The sequence below is a fragment of the Anthonomus grandis genome, chromosome 2 (assembly GCF_022605725.1).
Source record: "Anthonomus grandis grandis chromosome 2, icAntGran1.3, whole genome shotgun sequence".
Classification (NCBI taxonomy): domain Eukaryota; kingdom Metazoa; phylum Arthropoda; class Insecta; order Coleoptera; family Curculionidae; genus Anthonomus; species Anthonomus grandis.
This window is the reverse complement of record NC_065547.1, coordinates 1,517,016-1,541,674: the sequence shown is the minus strand read 5'-3', so window position 1 is coordinate 1,541,674 and position 24,659 is coordinate 1,517,016. Positions and strand designations below refer to the sequence as shown.

Below are 24,659 nucleotides of genomic sequence, written 5' to 3'. Positions count from 1 at the left end.
TGGAAACTTTGGAAGCCTTTTTCACCTCCTTAACATTTGACTATTTAATAAATTTCCACAACAAAACCTTAGTCTGTAAAGGTTTGCGACCACCATAATTCAATTTAAATATTCATTGTTAATATCTGGACAAAAAAATATTAAAATCCCTTAAGAATTTCAGGAGATACAGGCATTAAATTAATTAAATAACAGCAAGACTGCATTATATGCATGAGAGTTATTATGCTACATTCTAGATTTTGGTTGCTGGATATCGATCGGACGCTAGCTTCACACACATTTATTAAACAACAAAAAAATTACCTGGAAGAGAATAATTATTGAAAAGCTCCTATAAAACTAAAAAGTTATGCTTCAGAAAAATGGTTTATGAGACAAAAAAGAAGTTATATAGTAAGTAGTATTATAAAAATTATACTCACTCTCCAGAATTCACTTGTCGAATGTGGGTAAACACATTGATAATGTCTCTCGCCCTCCTTGGGGCCTCCTCAATTTTTGAGGCTAGGCACACACATGCCATGGCCGTGTGCTCCACAGGGTGCCGTACCAGACTTTTCGTATAATAGAACCTTTGCAACAAAACTTGTCCGGTGGCCATTGCAACCTACAAAATGAGCGGCCAAAGAACAAGATGAGAATTTATGAATTTTAAAGGAAATCAGATGGGGTGTAAGGTTTATTTTAAAGGAAAATGGTGTCAAAAGGATGTTGACCTTCCAAACACAATGAAGTAAGTGGAAATCCCAGTGATTTCTGGGAAGGGTGGAGTCGTGTAAAATCGTTAATTTGGTGCCTACCTGAGGTAATTTAAGTAAAATCCCGGCCGTCTGAATGAGCTCGCAGCCATAAATTCGTAAATCCGTTTCCGCGTCTAAACTGAGCCCGTCATTTTGGGACGGCGTGATCGTCAACTTGTCCTCGGGCAAAAGTTGATTTTTCAACGTGAGCAACACGCGGCCGTAAGGCTTCGCGTTGCTTTTCGGCGGGTTCGGCTCCTTTTTCTCGTCTTTCGAGGCCATTTTACGAAAATTTTAAACAAAAAAACTTAAGATATTCAATCACAAAAAAACTACTCGTTTCTAGAAAGTTAAAACAACGTAAAGAAGATGCAACACGCCATATCATTCATTAAAGCTATTTGACAGTGACGGGTGTCAAATGTTTGGCAGCAGACGTCAATGTCGCATATGACAGGACGAGCGGTGTTGCCAAGTAAAATAATAAATATAACCTCAAAGTAGTGATGGGATAATTGAAGATCTTGGGGCAGCAAGGAGCATCATTTAAACTATTAAAAAAAAATGAAATTTTAATATTTTAGTCAAATCCTGTAGGGTCCGGTAAAGTTAAAAAGACGTCTAAAACCGATTTATTTTTGAAATTTTTTACGTAGAATGTTAAGTGTGGTCAAATTATTGATAAAAAAGTGAGGACGATTGGAAGAAATAAAAAACTTTGGAAATTATGAAGATTTTTCGACATACTTATATACGTAATTATTGCCAGCTTGCACAAGGTTTTTTACTTCTTGATTTTGCTATAATTAAAATATATATATATTGGGGCAATTTTGTAATTTACATACACGAAAAATAAAACAACAACCGTATCAACAAAATTGGGAGTGGCTTCAGTATGTCCCCAGTAGTATTTTTTAGTTTTGTCACTTTTGGACACTTTTTAGTTGGATGGAAACAAAGGCATAATATAGTTAGATTTTACATTACATGAACAAAACACATTTATCAGGTGTTAAAAAATAGGTATTATTTATTTAACTTATTTGATATTTTATGTAATTAAATATATTATAAGTAAACATTTAGCAAAAAAACATAATTTAAGATATACATATAATTCTTAGTAGGTATAAATAATAATGATTAACAGAGCTACCTCCCGGATGTCAAAGATATTAGATTGAGACTTGACATGCACATGGGGCGTACGCTTGTATGTACAGACGCATATATATGGGCTACCGCCCCGTGTGCATATAATATTATTATTATATAAATAAATATTTACCTCTATTGAGACACGACAGAAAATTACGATAATCGTACTAGTACAGTAGCCAATCCCAATAAATAATAACATAATATTTGTTGACGTAAGTGACATTTGACAGTCTTTTTTATTTATGAATTAATCGGTATCTACATATTTGAAATTCCTGAATTGCCTGTGCAAATTTGTGTTTATGACCTAAAGAAGTGATGTAAATCCTTCTAAGTTACAGAATTTTGTTACTTTAAGGCTTTAAATTTCAATTAATAGCATATATAATTATTAACGTGATGGCTAGTGGCAAATAGAGTGTAGTTAAGCCGGGTGAACTATACGTAAGTAGAAAATCCTTAATTTTTAGAATGTTAACAGTTTTATGCAACCCAAAACTCGAGAAAACATTTAAAATTTTCAAGGAATTTTTACAAGAGAATCTTCAAAATGTACATTAAAGTCGCCACATATAATAGCCAAAGTGGTGGGCTTAATAACTTCATTTAATAATCCCTCCAAAATATTCACATAATTATCAATATTAACATGAACAATTCCATCAATATACCAAATTTCATTTGTTTATCTTGAAGAGTAAAATAGTTATTAAATGTTCCCTTTTTTCTGTCACATTTCATTACATAAAAAATAATAATAGAAGTGCTTTGAGAAATCTTATCGACGAGGCATCACAAGAAATTACCTATAGTAAATTCATTAAAAAATGAAGGCTTAAGTTGGCTCAAAATGAACATTCAGATATCGTTTATTCGTGTGATTTCAATTTTAGAATCAGTATTTTGATTTTTTGCAATAAGCAAAAGTGTGTAAATTTTAAATGCCTCCAACTAGTTTGCCAGGTATCATTTTTTTTTTAAGTTCATTATCCTCCAATGCAGATTCTTTAGTCTGGGATTGCCTAAAACATACTTACCATCGTTTTTTTTTTTTTTATTTTTTAGAGAGGTTAAAAAAATCTGCAAACAGACACCCCGGGCCGGCCCGGGATAGTGTGGGGTTGAGGCTTTTTCCAGCCCCGACCCACTAAAAACCATTCCTCTAAGTCAAAAATTCAGGGTAAAGGCACACTGGTTACATGCTTTGTCAATTTTTCAAGGGAATAAATTGCACACTTATACATGCTTTGTCAATTTTATTCAAGGAAGCCCACTGATACATGCTTGGTCAATTTTTCAAGGGAATAAATTGCACACTTATACATGCTTTGTCAATTTTATTCAAGGAAGCCCACTGATACATGCTTTGTCAATTTTTCAAGGGAATAAATTGCACACTTATACATGCTTTGTCAATTTTTCAAGGGAATAAATTGCACACTTATACATGCTTTGTCAATTTTATTCAAGGAAGCCCACTGATACATGCTTGGTCAATTTTTCAAGGGAATAAATTGCACACTTATACATGCTTTGTCAATTTTATTCAAGGAAGCACACTGATACATGCTTGGTCAATTTTTCAAGGGAATAAATTGCACACTTATACATGCTTTGTCAATTTTATTCAAGGAAGCACACTGATACATGCTTGGTCAATTTTTCAAGGGAATAAATTGCACACTTATACATGCTTTGTCAATTTTATTCAAGGAAGCACACTGATACATGCTTGGTCAATTTTTCAAGGAAATAAATTGCACACTTATACATGCTTTGTCAATTTTTCAAGGGAATAAATTGCACACTTATACATGCTTTGTCAATTTTATTCAAGGAAGCACACTGATACATGCTTGGTCAATTTTTCAAGGGAATAAATTGCACACTTATACATGCTTTGTCAATTTTATTCAAGGAAGCACACTGATACATGCTTGGTCAATTTTTCAAGGGAATAAATTGCACACTTATACATGCTTTGTCAATTTTTCAAGGGAAAAAATTGCACACTTATACATGCTTTGTCAATTTTTCAAGGGAATAAATTGCACACTTATACATGCTTTGTCAATTTTATTCAAGGAAGCACACTGATACATGCTTGGTCAATTTTTCAAGGGAATAAATTGCACACTTATACATGCTTTGTCAATTTTATTCAAGGAAGCACACTGATACATGCTTGGTCAATTTTTCAAGGGAATAAATTGCACACTTATACATGCTTTGTCAATTTTTCAAGGGAATAAATTGCACACTTATACATGCTTTGTCAATTTTATTCAAGGAAGCCCACTGATACATGCTTGGTCAATTTTTCAAGGGAATAAATTGCACACTTATACATGCTTTGTCAATTTTATTCAAGGAAGCACACTGATACATGCTTGGTCAATTTTTCAAGGGAATAAATTGCACACTTATACATGCTTTGTCAATTTTATTCAAGGAAGCACACTGATACATGCTTGGTCAATTTTTCAAGGGAATAAATTGCACACTTATACATGCTTTGTCAATTTTATTCAAGGAAGCACACTGATACATGCTTGGTCAATTTTTCAAGGAAATAAATTGCACACTTATACATGCTTTGTCAATTTTTCAAGGGAATAAATTGCACACTTATACATGCTTTGTCAATTTTATTCAAGGAAGCACACTGATACATGCTTGGTCAATTTTTCAAGGGAATAAATTGCACACTTATACATGCTTTGTCAATTTTATTCAAGGAAGCACACTGATACATGCTTGGTCAATTTTTCAAGGGAATAAATTGCACACTTATACATGCTTTGTCAATTTTTCAAGGGAAAAAATTGCACACTTATACATGCTTTGTCAATTTTTCAAGGGAATAAATTGCACACTTATACATGCTTTGTCAATTTTATTCAAGGAAGCACACTGATACATGCTTGGTCAATTTTTCAAGGGAATAAATTGCACACTTATACATGCTTTGTCAATTTTATTCAAGGAAGCACACTGATACATGCTTGGTCAATTTTTCAAGGGAATAAATTGCACACTTATACATGCTTTGTCAATTTTATTCAAGGAAGCACACTGATACATGCTTGGTCAATTTTTCAAGGGAATAAATTGCACACTTATACATGCTTTGTCAATTTTATTCAAGGAAGCACACTGATACATGCTTGGTCAATTTTTCAAGGAAATAAATTGCACACTTATACATGCTTTGTCAATTTTTCAAGGGAATAAATTGCACACTGATACATGCTTGGTCAATTTTTCAAGGAAATAAATTGCACACTTATACATGCTTTGTCAATTTTTCAAGGGAATAAATTGCACACTTATACATGCTTTGTCAATTTTATTCAAGGAAGCACACTGATACATGCTTGGTCAATTTTTCAAGGGAATAAATTGCACACTTATACATGCTTTGTCAATTTTTCAAGGGAAAAAATTGCACACTTATACATGCTTTGTCAATTTTATTCAAGGAAATAAATTGCACACTTATACATGCTTTGTCAATTTTTCAAGGGAAAAAATTGCACACTGATACATGCTTGGTCAATTTTTCAAGGAAATAAATTGCACACTTATACATGCTTTGTCAATTTTATTCAAGGAAGCACACTGATACATGCTTGGTCAATTTTTCAAGGAAATAAATTGCACACTTATACATGCTTTGTCAATTTTTCAAGGGAATAAATTGCACACTTATACATGCTTTGTCAATTTTATTCAAGGAAGCACACTGATACATGCTTGGTCAATTTTTCAAGGGAATAAATTGCACACTTATACATGCTTTGTCAATTTTTCAAGGGAATAAATTGCACACTTATACATGCTTTGTCAATTTTATTCAAGGAAGCCCACTGATACATGCTTGGTCAATTTTTCAAGGGAATAAATTGCACACTTATACATGCTTTGTCAATTTTATTCAAGGAAGCACACTGATACATGCTTGGTCAATTTTTCAAGGGAATAAATTGCACACTTATACATGCTTTGTCAATTTTATTCAAGGAAGCACACTGATACATGCTTGGTCAATTTTTCAAGGGAATAAATTGCACACTTATACATGCTTTGTCAATTTTATTCAAGGAAGCACACTGATACATGCTTGGTCAATTTTTCAAGGAAATAAATTGCACACTTATACATGCTTTGTCAATTTTTCAAGGGAATAAATTGCACACTTATACATGCTTTGTCAATTTTATTCAAGGAAGCACACTGATACATGCTTGGTCAATTTTTCAAGGAAATAAATTGCACACTTATACATGCTTTGTCAATTTTTCAAGGGAATAAATTGCACACTTATACATGCTTTGTCAATTTTATTCAAGGAAGCACACTGATACATGCTTGGTCAATTTTTCAAGGGAATAAATTGCACACTTATACATGCTTTGTCAATTTTATTCAAGGAAGCACACTGATACATGCTTGGTCAATTTTTCAAGGGAATAAATTGCACACTTATACATGCTTTGTCAATTTTTCAAGGGAAAAAATTGCACACTTATACATGCTTTGTCAATTTTTCAAGGGAATAAATTGCACACTTATACATGCTTTGTCAATTTTATTCAAGGAAGCACACTGATACATGCTTGGTCAATTTTTCAAGGGAATAAATTGCACACTTATACATGCTTTGTCAATTTTATTCAAGGAAGCACACTGATACATGCTTGGTCAATTTTTCAAGGGAATAAATTGCACACTTATACATGCTTTGTCAATTTTTCAAGGGAATAAATTGCACACTTATACATGCTTTGTCAATTTTATTCAAGGAAGCCCACTGATACATGCTTGGTCAATTTTTCAAGGGAATAAATTGCACACTTATACATGCTTTGTCAATTTTATTCAAGGAAGCACACTGATACATGCTTGGTCAATTTTTCAAGGGAATAAATTGCACACTTATACATGCTTTGTCAATTTTATTCAAGGAAGCACACTGATACATGCTTGGTCAATTTTTCAAGGGAATAAATTGCACACTTATACATGCTTTGTCAATTTTATTCAAGGAAGCACACTGATACATGCTTGGTCAATTTTTCAAGGAAATAAATTGCACACTTATACATGCTTTGTCAATTTTTCAAGGGAATAAATTGCACACTTATACATGCTTTGTCAATTTTATTCAAGGAAGCACACTGATACATGCTTGGTCAATTTTTCAAGGGAATAAATTGCACACTTATACATGCTTTGTCAATTTTATTCAAGGAAGCACACTGATACATGCTTGGTCAATTTTTCAAGGGAATAAATTGCACACTTATACATGCTTTGTCAATTTTTCAAGGGAAAAAATTGCACACTTATACATGCTTTGTCAATTTTTCAAGGGAATAAATTGCACACTTATACATGCTTTGTCAATTTTATTCAAGGAAGCACACTGATACATGCTTGGTCAATTTTTCAAGGGAATAAATTGTACACTTATACATGCTTTGTCAATTTTATTCAAGGAAGCACACTGATACATGCTTGGTCAATTTTTCAAGGGAATAAATTGCACACTTATACATGCTTTGTCAATTTTATTCAAGGAAGCACACTGATACATGCTTGGTCAATTTTTCAAGGGAATAAATTGCACACTTATACATGCTTTGTCAATTTTATTCAAGGAAGCACACTGATACATGCTTGGTCAATTTTTCAAGGAAATAAATTGCACACTTATACATGCTTTGTCAATTTTTCAAGGGAATAAATTGCACACTGATACATGCTTGGTCAATTTTCAAGGAAATAAATTGCACACTTATACATGCTTTGTCAATTTTTCAAGGGAATAAATTGCACACTTATACATGCTTTGTCAATTTTATTCAAGGAAGCACACTGATACATGCTTGGTCAATTTTTCAAGGGAATAAATTGCACACTTATACATGCTTTGTCAATTTTTCAAGGGAAAAAATTGCACACTTATACATGCTTTGTCAATTTTATTCAAGGAAGCACACTGATACATGCTTGGTCAATTTTTCAAGGGAATAAATTGTACACTTATACATGCTTTGTCAATTTTATTCAAGGAAGCACACTGATACATGCTTGGTCAATTTTTCAAGGGAATAAATTGCACACTTATACATGCTTTGTCAATTTTATTCAAGGAAGCACACTGATACATGCTTGGTCAATTTTTCAAGGGAATAAATTGCACACTTATACATGCTTTGTCAATTTTATTCAAGGAAGCACACTGATACATGCTTGGTCAATTTTTCAAGGAAATAAATTGCACACTTATACATGCTTTGTCAATTTTTCAAGGGAATAAATTGCACACTGATACATGCTTGGTCAATTTTTCAAGGAAATAAATTGCACACTTATACATGCTTTGTCAATTTTTCAAGGGAATAAATTGCACACTTATACATGCTTTGTCAATTTTATTCAAGGAAGCACACTGATACATGCTTGGTCAATTTTTCAAGGGAATAAATTGCACACTTATACATGCTTTGTCAATTTTTCAAGGGAAAAAATTGCACACTTATACATGCTTTGTCAATTTTATTCAAGGAAATAAATTGCACACTTATACATGCTTTGTCAATTTTTCAAGGGAAAAAATTGCACACTGATACATGCTTGGTCAATTTTTCAAGGAAATAAATTGCACACTTATACATGCTTTGTCAATTTTATTCAAGGAAGCACACTGATACATGCTTGGTCAATTTTTCAAGGAAATAAATTGCACACTTATACATGCTTTGTCAATTTTTCAAGGGAATAAATTGCACACTTATACATGCTTTGTCAATTTTATTCAAGGAAGCACACTGATACATGCTTGGTCAATTTTTCAAGGGAATAAATTGTACACTTATACATGCTTTGTCAATTTTATTCAAGGAAGCACACTGATACATGCTTGGTCAATTTTTCAAGGGAATAAATTGCACACTTATACATGCTTTGTCAATTTTATTCAAGGAAGCCCACTGATACATGCTTGGTCAATTTTTCAAGGGAATAAATTGCACACTTATACATGCTTTGTCAATTTTATTCAAGGAAGCACACTGATACATGCTTGGTCAATTTTTCAAGGGAATAAATTGCACACTTATACATGCTTTGTCAATTTTATTCAGGGAAGCACACTGATACATGCTTGGTCAATTTTTCAAGGGAATAAATTGCACACTTATACATGCTTTGTCAATTTTATTCAAGGAAGCACACTGATACATGCTTTGTCAATTTTTCAAGGGAAAAAATAGCACACTGATTACGTGCTTTGTCAATATTTTAAGGGTTTAAGCCCTTTTTCTACATATCAGTAAACAACTAAAGTTTAAAACAAAGCATAAAACTAATACTTTACAATATCTTTACGGATTTCCTGCGATTGGATATTTTGAAAATATTTTATTTATATTGAATATTACTTTTAAGAGTCTCCTTCTAAACCCACCTTCAACCAAGAGAGAGAAATTTAACGCATAAATTTCCTCTAGTAAACCCCAAGATTTTAAAATGAGCGTGACTTTTATACCCGCGTTAAAAAGTGCAGATTTAGCGCATAAATCTGCTTAATAAAAAAAGACCCAACCTCATAAAAGAAAAGGCAAGAGTGATGATTTTGAACGAGAGTGTATTAACTGTTCATGCCTTAACACTTTATTTATTTACTCTTGTATTATTTATTTATTCTTTACCCCTTAAAAATGTGAATTTAGCGAATAAATTCACAGGAAATTTTGAAAGAGGGTGTCGTTGTTCTTTAGTGTTTAAAAACTGCGAATTTATCGAATAAATTCACAGAAAAATGTGAAATAGTGTCTTTAATGTTTACCCTTTAAAAATGTGAATTTTGAACGAGAGTGTCGGTTTTTTTGGCTTTTAAAAAATGCGAATTTATCGAATAAATTCACAGGAAATTTTGAAATAGAGTGTCTTTTTTTAGTGTTTAAAAAATGCGAATTTAGCGAATAAATTCACAGAAAAATATGAATTAGTGTCTTTAATGTTTACCCTTTAAAAATGCGAATTTAGCTAATAAATTCACAGTGAATTAGTGTCTTTAATGTTAGCCTTTTAAAAATGCGAATTTAGCGAATAAATTCACAGAAAAAATTTGAAATAGTGTCTTTAATGTTTACCCTTTAAAAATGTGAATTTAGCGAATAAATTCATAGTGAATTAGTGTATTTAATTTTTCCCCTTTAAAAATATGAATTTATCGAATAAATCCACAGAAAAATGTGAAATAGTGTCTTTAATGTTTACCTTTTAAAAATGTGAATTTACCGAATAAATTCACAGAAAATTTTGAAAGAGAGTGTTGTTTATTTAGCTTTTAAAGAATGCGAATTTAGCGAATAAATTCACAGAAAAAATGTGAAATAGTGTCTTTAATGTTTACCCTTTAAAAATGTGAATTTTGAAAGAGAGTGTCGTTTTTTTTTTGGCTTTTAAAAAATGTGAATTTAGCGAATAAATTCACAGAAGAATGTGAAATAGTGTCTTTAATGTTTGCCCTTTAAAAATGTGAATTTAGCGAATAAATTCACAGAAAAATGTGAAATGGTGTCTTTAATGTTTACTCTTTAAAAATGTGAATTTAGCGAATAAATTCACAGTGAATTAGTGTCTTTAATGTTAGCCCTTTAAAAATGCGAATTTATCGAATAAATTCACAGAAAAATGTGAAATAGTGTCTTTAATGTTTACCTTTTAAAAATGTGAATTTAGCGAATAAATTCACAGAAAAATGTGAAATAGTGTCTTTAATGTTTACCCTTTAAAAAAGTGAATTTTAAAAGAGAGTGTCGTTTTTTTTAGTGTTTAAAAAATGCGAATTTAGCGAATAAATTCACAGAAAAATGTGAAAAGGTGTCTTAAATGTTTACCCTTTAAAAAAGCGAATTTAGCGAATAAATTCACAGGAAATTTTGAAAGAGAGTGTAGTTTTTTTAGCGTTTAAAAAATGCGAATTTATTAAATAAATTTACAAAAAAATGGGAAATAGTGTATTTAATGTTTACCCTTTAAAAATGTGAATTTTGAAAGAGAAAGTCGTTTTTTTTAGCGTTTAAAAAATGCGAATTTAGCGAATAAATTCACAGAAAAATGTGGAAATTTTGAAAATGAATTTAGAAATTTTGAAAGAGAGTGTCTTTTTTTTAGTGTTTAATAAATGCGAATTTAGCGAATAAATTCACAGTGAATTAGTGTCTTTAATGTTTACCCTTTAAAAATATGAATTTTGAAAGAAAGTGTCGTTTTTTTTTGGCTTTTAAAAAATGCGAATTTAGCGAATAAATTCACAGAAAAATGTGAAATAGTGTCTTTAATGTTTACCTTTTAAAAATGTGAATTTAGCGAATAAATTCACAGAAGAATGTGAAATAGTGTCTTTAATGTTTGCCCTTTAAAAATGTGAATTTAGCGAATAAATTCACAGAAAAATGTGAAATAGTGTCTTTAATGTTTACCTTTTAAAAATGTGAATTTAGCGAATAAATTCACGGAAAAATGTGAATTAGTGTCTTTAATGTTTACCCTTTAAAAGTGTGAATTTAGCGAATAAATTCAGAGTGAATTAGTGTATTTAATTTTTCCCCTTTAAAAATATGAATTTATCGAATAAATTCACAGAAAAATGTGAAATAGTGTCTTTAATGTTTGCCCTTTAAAAATGTGAATTTAGCGAATAAATTCACAGAAAAATGTGAAATAGTGTCTTTAATGTTTACCTTTTAAAAATGTGAATTTAGCGAATAAATTCACGGAAAAATGTGAATTAGTGTCTTTAATGTTTACCCTTTAAAAGTGTGAATTTAGCGAATAAATTCAGAGTGAATTAGTGTATTTAATTTTTCCCCTTTAAAAATATGAATTTATCGAATAAATTCACAGAAAAATGTGAAATAGTGTCTTTAATGTTTACCCTTTAAAAATGTGAATTTAGCGAATAAATTCAGAGTGAATTAGTGTATTTAATTTTTCCCCTTTAAAAATATGAATTTATCGAATAAATTCACAGAAAAATGTGAAATAGTGTCTTTAATGTTTGCCCTTTAAAAATGTGAATTTAGCGAATAAATTCACAGAAAAATGTGAAATAGTGTCTTTAATGTTTACCTTTTAAAAATGTGAATTTAGCGAATAAATTCACGGAAAAATGTGAATTAGTGTCTTTAATGTTTACCCTTTAAAAGTGTGAATTTAGCGAATAAATTCAGAGTGAATTAGTGTATTTAATTTTTCCCCTTTAAAAATATGAATTTATCGAATAAATTCACAGAAAAATGTGAAATAGTGTCTTTAATGTTTACCCTTTAAAAATGTGAATTTAGCGAATAAATTCACAGAAAAAATGTGAAATAGTGTCTTTAATGTTTACCCTTTAAAAATGTGAATTTAGCGAATAAATTCACGGAAAAATGTGAATTAGTGTCTTTAATGTTTACCCTTTAAAAGTATGAATTTAGCGAATAAATTCATAGTAAATTAGTGTATTTAATTTTTCCTCTTTAAAAATATGAATTTATCGAATAAATTTACAGAAAATTTTGAAAGAGAGTGTTGTTTATTTAGCTTTTAAAGAATGCGAATCTAGCGAATAAATTCACAGAAAATTTTGAAAGAGAGTGTCGCTTATTTAGCTTTTAAAGAATGCGAATTTAGCGAATAAATTCACAGAAAAAATGTGAAATAGTGTCTTTAATGTTTACCCTTTAAAAATGTGAATTTAGCGAATAAATTCACAGAAAATTTTGAAAGAGAGTGTCGCTTATTTAGCTTTTAAAAAATGTGAATTTAGCGAATAAATTCACAGAAAAATGTGAAATAGTGTCTTTAATGTTTGCCCTTTAAAAATGTGAATTTAGCGAATAAATTCACAGAAAAATGTGAAATAGTGTCTTTAATGTTTACCTTTTAAAAATGTGAATTTAGCGAATAAATTCACGGAAAAATGTGAATTAGTGTCTTTAATGTTTACCCTTTAAAAGTGAGAATTTAGCGAATAAATTCATAGTGAATAAGTGTATTTAATTTTTCCCCTTTAAAAATATGAATTTATCGAATAAATTCACAGAAAAATGTGAAATAGTGTCTTTAATGTTTACCTTTTAAAAATGTGAATTTAACGAATAAATTCACAGAAAATTTTGAAAGAGAGTGTCGCTTATTTAGCTTTTAAAGAATGCGAATTTAGCGAATAAATTCACAGAAAAATGTGAAATGGTGTCTTTAATGTTTACCCTTTAAAAATGTGAATTTTAAAAGAGAGTGTCGTTTTTTTGGCTTTTAAAAAATGCGAATTTAGCGAATAAATTCACAGGCAAATGTGGAATAGTGTCTTTAATGTTTACCCTTTAAAAATGTGAATTTTGAAAGAGAGTGTCGTTTTTTTAGCGTTTAAAAAAGGCGAATTTAGCGAATAAATTCACAGGAAATTTTGAAAGGGAGTGTCTTTTTTTTAGTGTTTAAAAAAAGCGAATTTAGAGAATAAATTCACATTTGTCTTCTTATTTCAAAATTTTAAAAAATAAATGAATTAATAAGATTGAATTGAATATCCAATCGTAGGAAAGAGATCAGTAGCAAGTACTCAAGATTTCTTCTTGAGATTCTTCTGTACGATTAGAAGAACAGTCATAATAAGGTTCTGATTGAATAGAATAAAAGAATCGTTCAAATTATTACTGCGTCTATAATTGTTTGGTTCTTATATTCTTCTTTAAACGTGAATAATTTTATCAAAGAATCCTTACTATAAGGGATACATTCAAAAGAACAATTTTCACATTTCTCTCGGTTACTATAATATATATTGGCCAAAAATTTAATTTGTTTCAAACTTACCGGGCAATTGCAAACACACTGTGGATTTCACACACAATTACAAAAAAATGACACGTACACACACCATCACTATCACAAAAAAGTGACCCTTAGTGTACTACTCCCTTTGATCCATCCGCTTCGGCTGTTCCGACAAGACTGAACTAACTAGCAAGAGTACAAAGACACCCTTTCACTCCCCTCTCCTTCGCCCCCCACTCCCCCAGAACCCATCCGAACACCACCGAGACTCAACGATCTCGCTCAAAGTGTGCTGCGCGCTTATAGTTACTTTCACTTTTTGTGCGCATCATAAGTTACTTGCACGATTGTAAGCAGTGTTGCCAGGTCTGGTGATTTTATCATGAACCTGGTGAAAAACTTTTTGTAAAATGGCAATTTCTGGCGATTTTTCAATAGCGAACTTTCAATATTTTCAACAATTTTTCAGTTACCAGATCTTCAATAATTACTACAATCCCGAACTAATACCACATTTTGCGGCTTCGCGTATTGTACCGTTATCGTGTATATTTGACCATTACTACTGTCTGCAGAATTATTGCAAGGTGCCAGCCATGTAGGCGTGTACGTTAACTGAACTGATATACTGCAATTGGTTGACCTGGTTTTATTCCGGTGATTCCCCTAAACTATTGTGGGATCTGAGATTTACGCGTGATTTATATATAATATATATTATACCACAGAATTTTTCGTGTGCATGTTTTGGTTTCCGTCATTTCATTTTTATTCTATTAAAATTAGATATACAGGTGATTGATGGTTGATGGTGCCTTAGATTATTGTCACATTGTCCATGAATAATAAATAGATTCATCAAAACTTCATTTGAATAACTATTTCTTTATATTTTAATGAATTTCTATGTCACTATTTTAAAAAAACACCCAAGCGTATTTACTATTAATCAACTAAATGTCACTGTCAAACATCAATAGCATAGCATTGTTTCATCATGACCTTTCATGGCCAACTAAAGCGAATATGTCAAAATATTCCGATTTTTACAGAAAATTGCTTTTATTTCCGAAACCGAACTACTTCGATATAAGAACATAATACCTCTTTAGACAGGGATTTTAATTTCCTTTTAGAATATGTTATAATATACAGGGTGTTCCATTTAAAAAAATTCACTTTTTACCATTTTTGTATCTAGCGGTAAAATCACTAATTTTAAGCAACCCTGTATAACGTAGAACAAATTTTCATAGTGAAAAATAATGTACAATACTTCCATAAATTACGTTTATAATTTCAAGGTTCTGCGCGCTCCAGTGCCATAGTAATACAAATTTATTTGGAGCTATGTTTTGGTCAAAAAATAAAGAAAATAATTAATTTCTCCAAAACCACTAAAGACAGGTATAGGAATATCTTATACAAAACCAATCATAAAGTGATAGCGGATCGGAAAATAAAAAAATATTCAGGGTATTCCATTTAAAATAACAAAGTTGCTACTACTTTTTGGTATAAGCGGCAACGCTGCATCGTTAAAAATATTTTTAGTCGTTAGATCATCAGCTAAAACCCATGTTGCCAAATTTTCAAAAAAAAACTATTTTCCGTTCTCCGTAAACGTCTAAGGTACCATCAACCATCAATCACCCTGTATAGGTGGTGCGTCGCCGAGCGGAACATAGGAAAATCCATGTAAATTTTAAGGGGGTCAATTATTGGCTTCCCTGTACATTTTACAGAAAAAATGTAAGATAACTTTTTGAAGAGGCTAATCTGGCAAACCCTCGTGCAAAGTTTCAAAAAATTTTAATAAGCGAATCTTGAATTATTCAATTAAATGTTATTGCAAAATTAGCAAATTTTTTGGTTCAGGTAAAACCAAATGGGCACCAGTAAAATGAATATTGTCATTGACGTGAGGAAAAGTGTCAATAAATCAGTGACAGTCGATATTTGAAAACAAGTATGAATTATTCAATCGACGAAAAAATAGCCATAATTAAGTGGCATTCAGTTTAGATAAAACAGTAATGTTAAGGTGTCTTACTTTGAATGTATGGTTGTGAGATTGATAAAACAAAATTAAAATTTACATGGGATTTCCTATGTTCAGCTCGGCGACGCACCACCCGGTATACTTCGATTGTGCATTTTAAAATTTGTAAAGTAAAAGGTAAGTAATTAATATGATAGATAACAGATTTACCTATGTATGGCTTTTTAAGTTTTTTTTTTATTACCATTTTTATTAAAATATTTAATATCATGAAACGGTTTTTGAAACCTGTCGAAAAGCAAATAGATTCAATCACAGAATAGCCTGGCACTAGTTCCTCATCAAATAATATAATAATAATATTATATTATAATATTAAAGTATATATTAATATAATATTATACTTTTAATTGCTCTTGGACCAATCGGAAGAGTGATGGACCGTCAACAGAAAGCATGAATAATTAAGCCAGGAGCGTGATGCGTTACAGTAGTAATGTGTCATCGACAGTGTGAACTTAAAGAAATATGAATAAAAGAAGTTGACTGAAATTATTAATGTAATTATTGAAATCAATGAAATATCAATGGAGCGTTAGTAAACATAAGGAATAGAAAAATAAAACACTACAGCATCATCCCTTGGTGCTACAGAAATTAATGATATGCCAAACGATTCCACCACTAAATTATACTTACAGTTCTTAGAATGGATTCAAAGCCCTTTTTCATCTAAATTGCAGAAGCATGGAATCATTGTTCAAAACAATTTCACCAAATGATTTTTGGTCAGGGTTCCTGATGAATATCCACAACTTGCCACAGAAGCTTTGAATGTTCTTCTGCCGTTCAAAACAACCTATTTGCGTGAAACGGGATTTTCAACATATACAGCTACAAGAACAAAATACCGCAATAGACTGGATGCCCAGACATGAGAATTCAACTTTCTTCTATCAAGCCTGAAATTACCCAATTGATGAGGAATAAAAAACAATTACATGCCTCGCATTAAATGAACTTAGTGTTATCATTTGCTTACTAACTCACTACTTACTGTATTTTTTTTTTGTATAATTATTAATAAATAATTCACATATAACTGCTTTTGCTTTTAGTTTAGAATTTAGGGTTCCGTTAAAAATTTAGTTTTTTAAAAGGGTTCCGTCACGAAAAAAGTTTGAGTAACACTGCCCTAGATAGGTACAGAAATATATAGACATATGATACATGCAAAGTCAGTCAAACAAAAAAAATTATTCATGTATTAAACTTTCATGTAAACAATATATTTTTCAAGTTAAAATCATTTCGGCAAACAATTTTGTTCGCGTTGTTTTTTTAAAAAAAACTCCCGTTATTTCTTGTTGAACGATTATTATATTTTATTTAAAAAAAAGGTGAAAAAACTTATGCATACATATAAAACGTGTAATATTGCTTTAATCCGTTAACCTCCAAAAGGTCCTCCAAACGGAGGAGGCCTTCCAAAGCCTCCGGTAATATTGGGAGTAACTGAGGAAGCGGTTGTGGTTGTAGTGGTTGTCCCGTTTCCACCTCCCCACGGTCCTGGAAACGGCCCTCGACCTCCTCCTCCTCCTCCTCCGCCTCCTTGTCCCCATGGGCCACCACCTCCTGGACCTCCTGGTCCACCCCAACCTCTCATAGCTAATAAGTGACCTTAGATTATGTTTATTGGACTTAGAGGCCAAAAATAAAGGATTTATTTATCATTTAGTCTCGGGACTATATTTTATATACAAATTCTATGTATTTCAACATACAGGGTGTTCATTTGAAAACTTCCCACCACGAATTTATCGAAAACTACTGTTTAAAAAAAAACGCCGAAATACGTCAAAATTTGTCAAGGGGAACAACTTTCTAACCTAAAATTATTTCACCCTCTTTCACCCATTGCCCCCCAAGGTCATCCTCTTAAAAATTTTAAAAAATTCCATTTTCATATATACCGTTTTAAGTTGTGCACTTAATAAGTCATTTTTTTATTAATGTCTTGAACTTGATTTTGGAAATTATTGTATTTATATGAATGCTAAAAATCTAAAATTTGAATCTTTTTCAAAAACTAGAGATTTTCTCAAAAAATTGTATTCCTATATAAATTGTTGTAAGCTTTGTACTTAAAAAAATTTTTAGCGATGCAGCGTTGCCGCTTATACCAAAAAGTAGTAGCAACTTTGTTATTTTAAATGGAATACCCTGTATATTTTTTTTATTTTCCGATCCGCTATCACTTTATGATTGGTTCTATATAAGGTGTTCCTATACAGTTGTGGTCACATAAATAGCACACTTAGCCTTTTCATATATTACTTACAAAAAACAAATTCCTGACTGATAAGAAAATATTTAAGCAGTTAATCTCCTCCTAATATGCAAGACTTTATGTTTATTTTAAAAATATATGCACATACAGAATTTCATTCCAATATTAACATTTTAAGGCTGGACACATAAATAGCACACCTTTCATTCTTATTAAATATATCGAGTGTTAATTAGTAAGTATTATTTTAACTTTTAAATTTTTGAATATTGTCAAGAGTAGTTTTGTTTTTAGTGGGTAGAAAGAAACATTGTGGACCAGAGAGGAGAGCTCTTATTATAGAAAAGAAAAATCAAGGCTTTTCTATTTCTGCTATAGCAAAAGATTTAAATTGCTCTAGGAAAATGGTTTATAATGCTCTGGCTCTCTATGAGACCACTTAAAGCACAATGAACAAGAAAAGATTAACAAGGCCTCGAAAAACCACGTATAACATGGATAAAATTATTATTAGAATAAGCAAGGGTAATCCATTTTTAAGTTCCGCCCAAATAAAACGTGAAATAGCAGACCAATATAGCGTCAATATTTCTGCAAGAACAATAAGAAGAAGATTATGTGAAAAAGATCTCAAAGGTTGTGTAGCTGGGAAAAAACCACTTGTTTCAAAAAGAAATATTAAAAAAAGATTGGCATTTGCTAAACAACATATAAATAAGGACATTAATTTTTGGAAAACCATATTATGGAGCGATGAAACCAAGATTAATAGATTTGGAAATGATGGAAAATGCTATGTTAGACGTCCTCCCAATCGTGCCTTAAACCCTACGTACACAATTAAAACTGTTAAGCATGGAGGAGGATCAATTATGATATGGGGAGCAATGTCATGGCATGGTGTTGGACCTATTCATCGTATAGAGGGAATAATGGACCAATACAAGTATAGGGATATTTTGCAGAATGTTATGGAACCATACATGGAGCATTTTATGCCAATTACATGTAAGTTCATGCACGATAATGATCCAAAACATTCTGCAAAATCAATAAAACGATGGTTTACTAAAAATGTGGTAGATGTTTTGAAATGGCCGCCACAAAGCCCAGACCTGAACCCTCTGGAAAATTTGTGGGATCACGTTAAAACCAAAATTAAGGTATTAAATCCCTCAAATCTGGATGAACTATGGCAAAACTTTCAAGAGGCTTGGAACAGTATTCCGGCAAGCGTGTGTGCAAAATTGGTGGAGTCAATATCCAAGCGATTAAGTGAAGTTATAAAAAATAAAGGATACCCAACAAAATATTAAATTGGTTTGGGTGAAAGTAAATATTTTTTAAGTGTGATATTTAAATGGCCAGCATTTCTTTAGTTTTTTTGTTATGTTTCTTATATATTTAAAATACTCTTTTAATTTTAATTAAATACAACATCTAAGCTAAATATATTATAAAAAAAATAGAAAATGGTATTTAATATTTTTTATCGCAATTTAGAAAAGTGTGTTATTTATATGACCATAACTGTACCTATCTCTAGTGGTTTTCGAGAAATTAATTATTTTCTTTATTTTTTGACGAAAACATAGATCCGAATAAATTTGTATTACTACGGCACTGGAATGCGCAGAACCTTGAAATTATAAACATAATTTATGGAGGTATTGTACATTATTTTTCACTATGAAAATTTGTTGTACGTTATACAGGGTTGCTCAAAATTAGTGATTTTACCGCTAGATACAAAAATGGTAAAAAGTGCATTTTTTTAAATGAAACACCCTGTATATTATAACATATTCTAAAAGGAAATTAAAATCCCTGTCTAAAGAGGTATTATGTTCCTATATCACCCGATATCACCCCATATACATCCGAGAAGCCTCTCGAAGGCGCTATCCTGATAGAATATGTCCAGAAGAAAAATCTTTTAGAAGGTTACTAGCAAAATTTGTGGAGCCAGGGAGTGTTTGTTACCCCAAGCAAAATAGAATGAGGCCTGTTACTAATCAGGGGTAAGAGTTAGATGTGTTATTAACGGTAACCGAAGATCCTCACTTAAGTCAGTCAAATATCGGAGCAGCAGTTGGAATAAGTGAAAGATCAGTGCAACGAATTTTAAAAAGAAATCATTTTCATCCATACCACATCCACGTCCACATCAAGCACTTTTTGATAGGGATATACAAAACCTACTTGAATTTTGTACTTGGAGCAGAAATAAATGACAAAATGACCCCACGTCTTTTAATAATGTCCTATTACGGATAAGGCAACTTTTTATAAAAACGGATCAATAAATAGACGTAACTTTCATTATTATTCATCCGAAAATCCCCATTTTATGCGGCAGATCGACTACCAGCATAGGTGGTCATTAAATGTGTGGCGTGGAATTATTGGAAGCACCATTATCGGTCCCTATTTTTTTAATGGTCATCTCAATGGAGAAATGTACCCTCAATTTTTACAAAATGAACTGCTTCGATTACTTGCAAATGTTCCATTAATTATATACTAGAAACCGAATGTGGTTCCGAAACCGAAGCTCCTCCACATTTTTCTCGAAATGTCACTGAATATTTAAATGTAACCTTTGAAGAAAAATGGATTGGAAGGAATGGACCTATTAATTGGCCAGCCAGATCAATTGACCTAACAAAATTAGATTTTTTTTTATGGGGTTTTGTAAAAGAACGTGTTTATAGTAGAAATCCACCTACAATGGCAGTAGATATGGAGCAGAGAATACGGGATGCGTTTGCTCAAGTAGCTTCACAAATGCTACATGAAGTAGAAAGAAGTTTTCAGGAACGTATTAATTTATGTTTTTAACAAAACAGAGGACATATTAAACACTTAATGTAATAATGATAAAATGATAAATATTTTTAATATGCTTGTTTAATTATTATCGTGAATATTTTAAAAACGACTAAAGATAGCTAATATGTTTACATAATGTTCATGTATTAAATCTTCATTAAATGGATAAAAAATATACAGGATGTTCCATTTAAAAAAAGCGAGAAATAGAGCCTTGAAATTCGTAAAATATGATTGCTAACTACGAATACCCTGTATATGATAGAAGGAAACAATTTAAGTCAAAGTAATTCTCCATTCTTCTAGAATCCCAATTAAGTCCAATATTGACATTGAATTAACATTTCTAGTATCAATATGAAATTAAATGATGTAATGATTTTTAGATTTTTTTTATAAAAAAAATTATTGCAGTCAAACTGCGCATGACAAAGCAGCCATATTTAGCGCTTATACTATGTAGCCTAAGGCGGTCTTAAAAATAAATTAAAAAGAATGGCATTCCATTTAAAAAAATGCTGCTTATATCGCCCCACTTTTTTGAAGCACCCTGTATACTTCAAAATATTTTCCAGATATGCGCTATCAGATCCCAAAATTTTTTTAAGGGGTTAGAAAATTTTAACCTTATTTTTTTAGGCTTTATGGAAGACCGACGCACTGTTGCAGGACCCTGTATAAAATATTCTAAATGTTGCATTTAATGAAATATTTTTTGATTCAAGCTTTACCTTTAATAACAAAAAATATCCATGATTTTGTAAATAATTGAGAATGTATAAATTGCAATAATCTGAAATTTGAATTTTTCTCGAAAACTATGGATTTCTCAAAATTTTGTATTCTTTTATAAAATGTTCTAAATTCTGAACTTAATTAATCACTTTTTGATTTATGTCTCTATCTTTAATATCAAAAGGGTTATCCACGATTTTGGAAATTATTGAAAGTTTCAAAATGGCAAAAATCTGAAAATTTCAACTCTCAAAAACTTTATTATGTATTTTAAAAAAGTGGGTTCTTATATAAAGCGTTCTGAATATTGCATTTAATAAAATACTTTTTAATTCGTATCCCTAACTTCAATAGCAAAAGAGTTATTCAAGGTTTTGGAAATCATTGAAAGTGTATAAATGTCAGAAATGTGAAAGTTCAATTTTTATCAAAAACTCAAAATTTCTCAAAAAATTATATTCTTATATAAAATGTTGTAAACTTTATACTTAATAAAATACCTTTTAATTCATGTCTGTATCTGTAATAGCAAAAAAGTTATCCAAGATTTTAGAATTTATTGAAAGTGTAAAAATGGCAGAAATCGGAAATTTCAATTTTTATCAAAAACTATGGATTTCTGAAAAAAATTTATTCCTATATAAAATGTTCCAAATTTTGCAGTTAATGAACTACTTTTTGACTCATGTCTCTATCTATAATAGAAAAAAAGTTATCCAAGATTTTAGAATTTATTGAAATTGTAAAAATGGCAAAAATCTGAAAATGTCAATTTTTATGAAAAACTATTGATTTCTCAGAAAAATGTTGCATTTAATGAAATACTTTTTGATTTATGTCTTTAACGTTAGTAGCAAACAAAAAATCCATGATTTTTTTAATCATTAAAAATATATAAATTGCTATAATTTGAAATTTGAATTTTTCTCAAAAACTGGATTCTCAAAAATTTTTATTCTTTTATAACATGTTCTAAATTGCACGCTTAATTAACCACTTTTTGATTCATGTCTCTATCTTTAATATCAAAAGAGTTATCCCCTCTGTTGGGAAATTATTGAAAATGTAATAACTATTTATGTATCAAGGGCATTGTAAGGACGACAATGCCCGGAAGGTGAAAATAGTAGCCCGAGGGCTAGGTTTCCGCCTGATGGGCATTAGAGTCTAACAATGCCCGTGGTGCATACAATGCTTTATGTTTTACCTAAAAATTGATTTTTATGAACAAAAATAATTTTAATATTATTTAAAAAATAAGGTCTACCTGTACAGGTATACGTACATACCTACCTACAGAAATTTATTAAGTGACTTGCAGTGATTATTTAAGTTTGACTTTGATGTTTCTGTCAGTTAGTCAGTTGGCATTTTTTGTTTAAATATTTGCTTACAATGGAAGAAATTCCACAAAATATAAGAGAAAAGGCCATATAAGCGACCGAAACTCTTTTGCCAATTAAATCAAGGCAACAGTATGATCAGGAGTATGGCATATTTGGTATTTGGAAAGATGCCAACGCAATTGTTCAAATAACCGAAACCGTTCTAATGGCATATTTTTAGGAACTGGTTTTGGAAAGTTATTGATTTTATTTTTATAGGTACATATGTTTAACAAATTTTAATATTTTTAATCGGAAAAATACAAAAGTACGGAAAAATTAGTATAAAAATATAGACATCTCGCAATACCATCGTCTCATATCTTTTTTAAAAGTTAAAGTCGAAAGGATATGTCCCGAAGAAGTCTAAAGTTTTGGAAGGAGAACAAATAATAAAATTTATTAAGAAGGCTCCTGATGATATTATCTACTTGGTACACAAAGTCATATTGGTAATGGGTGTTTTTGGAGGTTTAAGACGAGATGAGTTGGTCAAAATGGCCATTGATGATATTGAAGATAGAGGAACGGTCTTGGTTATAAAGGTACCAGAAACTAAAACTTCAACTTCAAAAAGTTTTACTATCATTGAAGAAGATTTAGGCGCTTTAAACTTAATAAAAAAGTACGCAGCATTAAGACCAGCTGGAATAAAGGAGCGAAGATTCTTTCTTACCTATAGAAAGAGTCGCTGTACAGTACAACCTGTTGGAAAAAATACCATAGGAAGCGTCCCAACATTGATCGCAAAATTTTTAAAATTGGATAATGCAAAAGCTTATACCGGCCACTGTTTGCGTCGCACATCGTCAACTTTACTTGTTGAGGCAGGTGCTTCGTTTGAAATGCTAAAACAACATGGGAAATGGAAAAGCTCTTCAGTAGCTGAAGGATATATAGAAGAAAGTATTTCATCCAAAAATAAAGTAGCCAAAATGATTGCCAATTCAGTTAATTCCGTATCGACTATTGAAAATTCTTTAATGGACAATTTACAAACTATACAAAATAGCGTTAGTGCTGCCACCTCTACCATCACAAAAAACACCGACCATTCTATAGTGGGATCAGCTACATTTTCCGGGACATTTCAAAATTGTAATTTTTATTTTGGAAATAAAGTTTAATTTTTAGTATTTAAAGAAACATTATTTTTTGTATAAAATGGATGTTTATTCTTTATTATGAGAGAAATAAAATTGGATAAGCAATAAAATTTCCGGGCATTATCATAATGCCCGCTTATAATGCCCTAGGTGTGATAGCAGGTATTATTGCTACCATAACATATTCCGTTTCTAAGGCATTATAAATCAATAATAGATAGGTAAAATATAAAAATGGTAATAATCTCAAAATGTACGTTCTAAATTTATTCAAGAACCCTTTATTTTTGGCTTATATTAATTATGCAAAAATAACTTTTTTTTGGGGATTACCTTGCGGTGAGGCTGCTACTTGTTGCAGACCATTTTGGTATTCAAATATGCCCTAAATTATTTAAAAAATTATAATGAATCTGTATGACAGTGGAATTTTACTTACCAAAAAGGCGATTATCAGTACAACCCTTAATAAAACAGACATAATTAACTTGTTTTCAGTAGAAACCTCTTTGCTACTGATTGATTTCAATGGTATTTATATAGTTTTTCACACCTCCCTTCCCACAA

The 24,659-nt window shown here is 30.9% G+C and overlaps 3 protein-coding genes across 3 annotated transcripts in view; 1 reads left to right on the top strand and 2 right to left on the bottom strand.

Annotated features, from left to right (window-relative positions):
• Positions 1-1,144, bottom strand: part of LOC126750303 (cyclin-L2) — a 45,949-nt gene extending 44,805 nt beyond the window's left edge. The window contains exons 1-2 of the mRNA XM_050459880.1: positions 804-1,144; positions 426-610 (exon numbers count right to left, since the gene is read on the bottom strand). Of these exons, the coding sequence (XP_050315837.1) occupies positions 426-610; positions 804-1,025 (407 nt within the window). The 5' untranslated portion in view covers positions 1,026-1,144. The remainder of the gene's footprint in view (positions 1-425; positions 611-803) is intronic.
• Positions 1-24,659, top strand: part of LOC126750305 (uncharacterized) — a 219,661-nt gene that overhangs the window by 119,711 nt on the left and 75,291 nt on the right. The gene's annotated exons all lie outside the window — the stretch shown is intronic.
• Positions 17,110-24,584, bottom strand: LOC126750309 (protein FAM98B-like). The gene is made up of 3 exons (XM_050459885.1): positions 24,532-24,584; positions 24,426-24,477; positions 17,110-17,412 (listed from the first exon to the last, which is right to left on the bottom strand). Exons 1-3 carry the CDS (start codon positions 24,571-24,573, stop codon positions 17,195-17,197), a joined length of 312 nt encoding a protein of 103 aa, XP_050315842.1. The 5' UTR covers positions 24,574-24,584; the 3' UTR covers positions 17,110-17,194.

Bases quoted from the DNA above. Each gene is read 5' to 3' on its own strand.
- LOC126750309 (XM_050459885.1), bottom strand. From the start codon at position 24,573: ATGTCTGTTTTATTAAGGGTTGTACTGATAATCGCCTTTTTG. The intron at 24,478-24,531 runs GTAAGTAAAATT...TAAATAATTTAG, and splicing joins TACTGATAATCGCCTTTTTG to GGCATATTTGAATACCAAAA. The intron at 17,413-24,425 runs GTAATCCCCAAA...GTCACTTATTAG, and splicing joins AGTAGCAGCCTCACCGCAAG to CTATGAGAGGTTGGGGTGGA.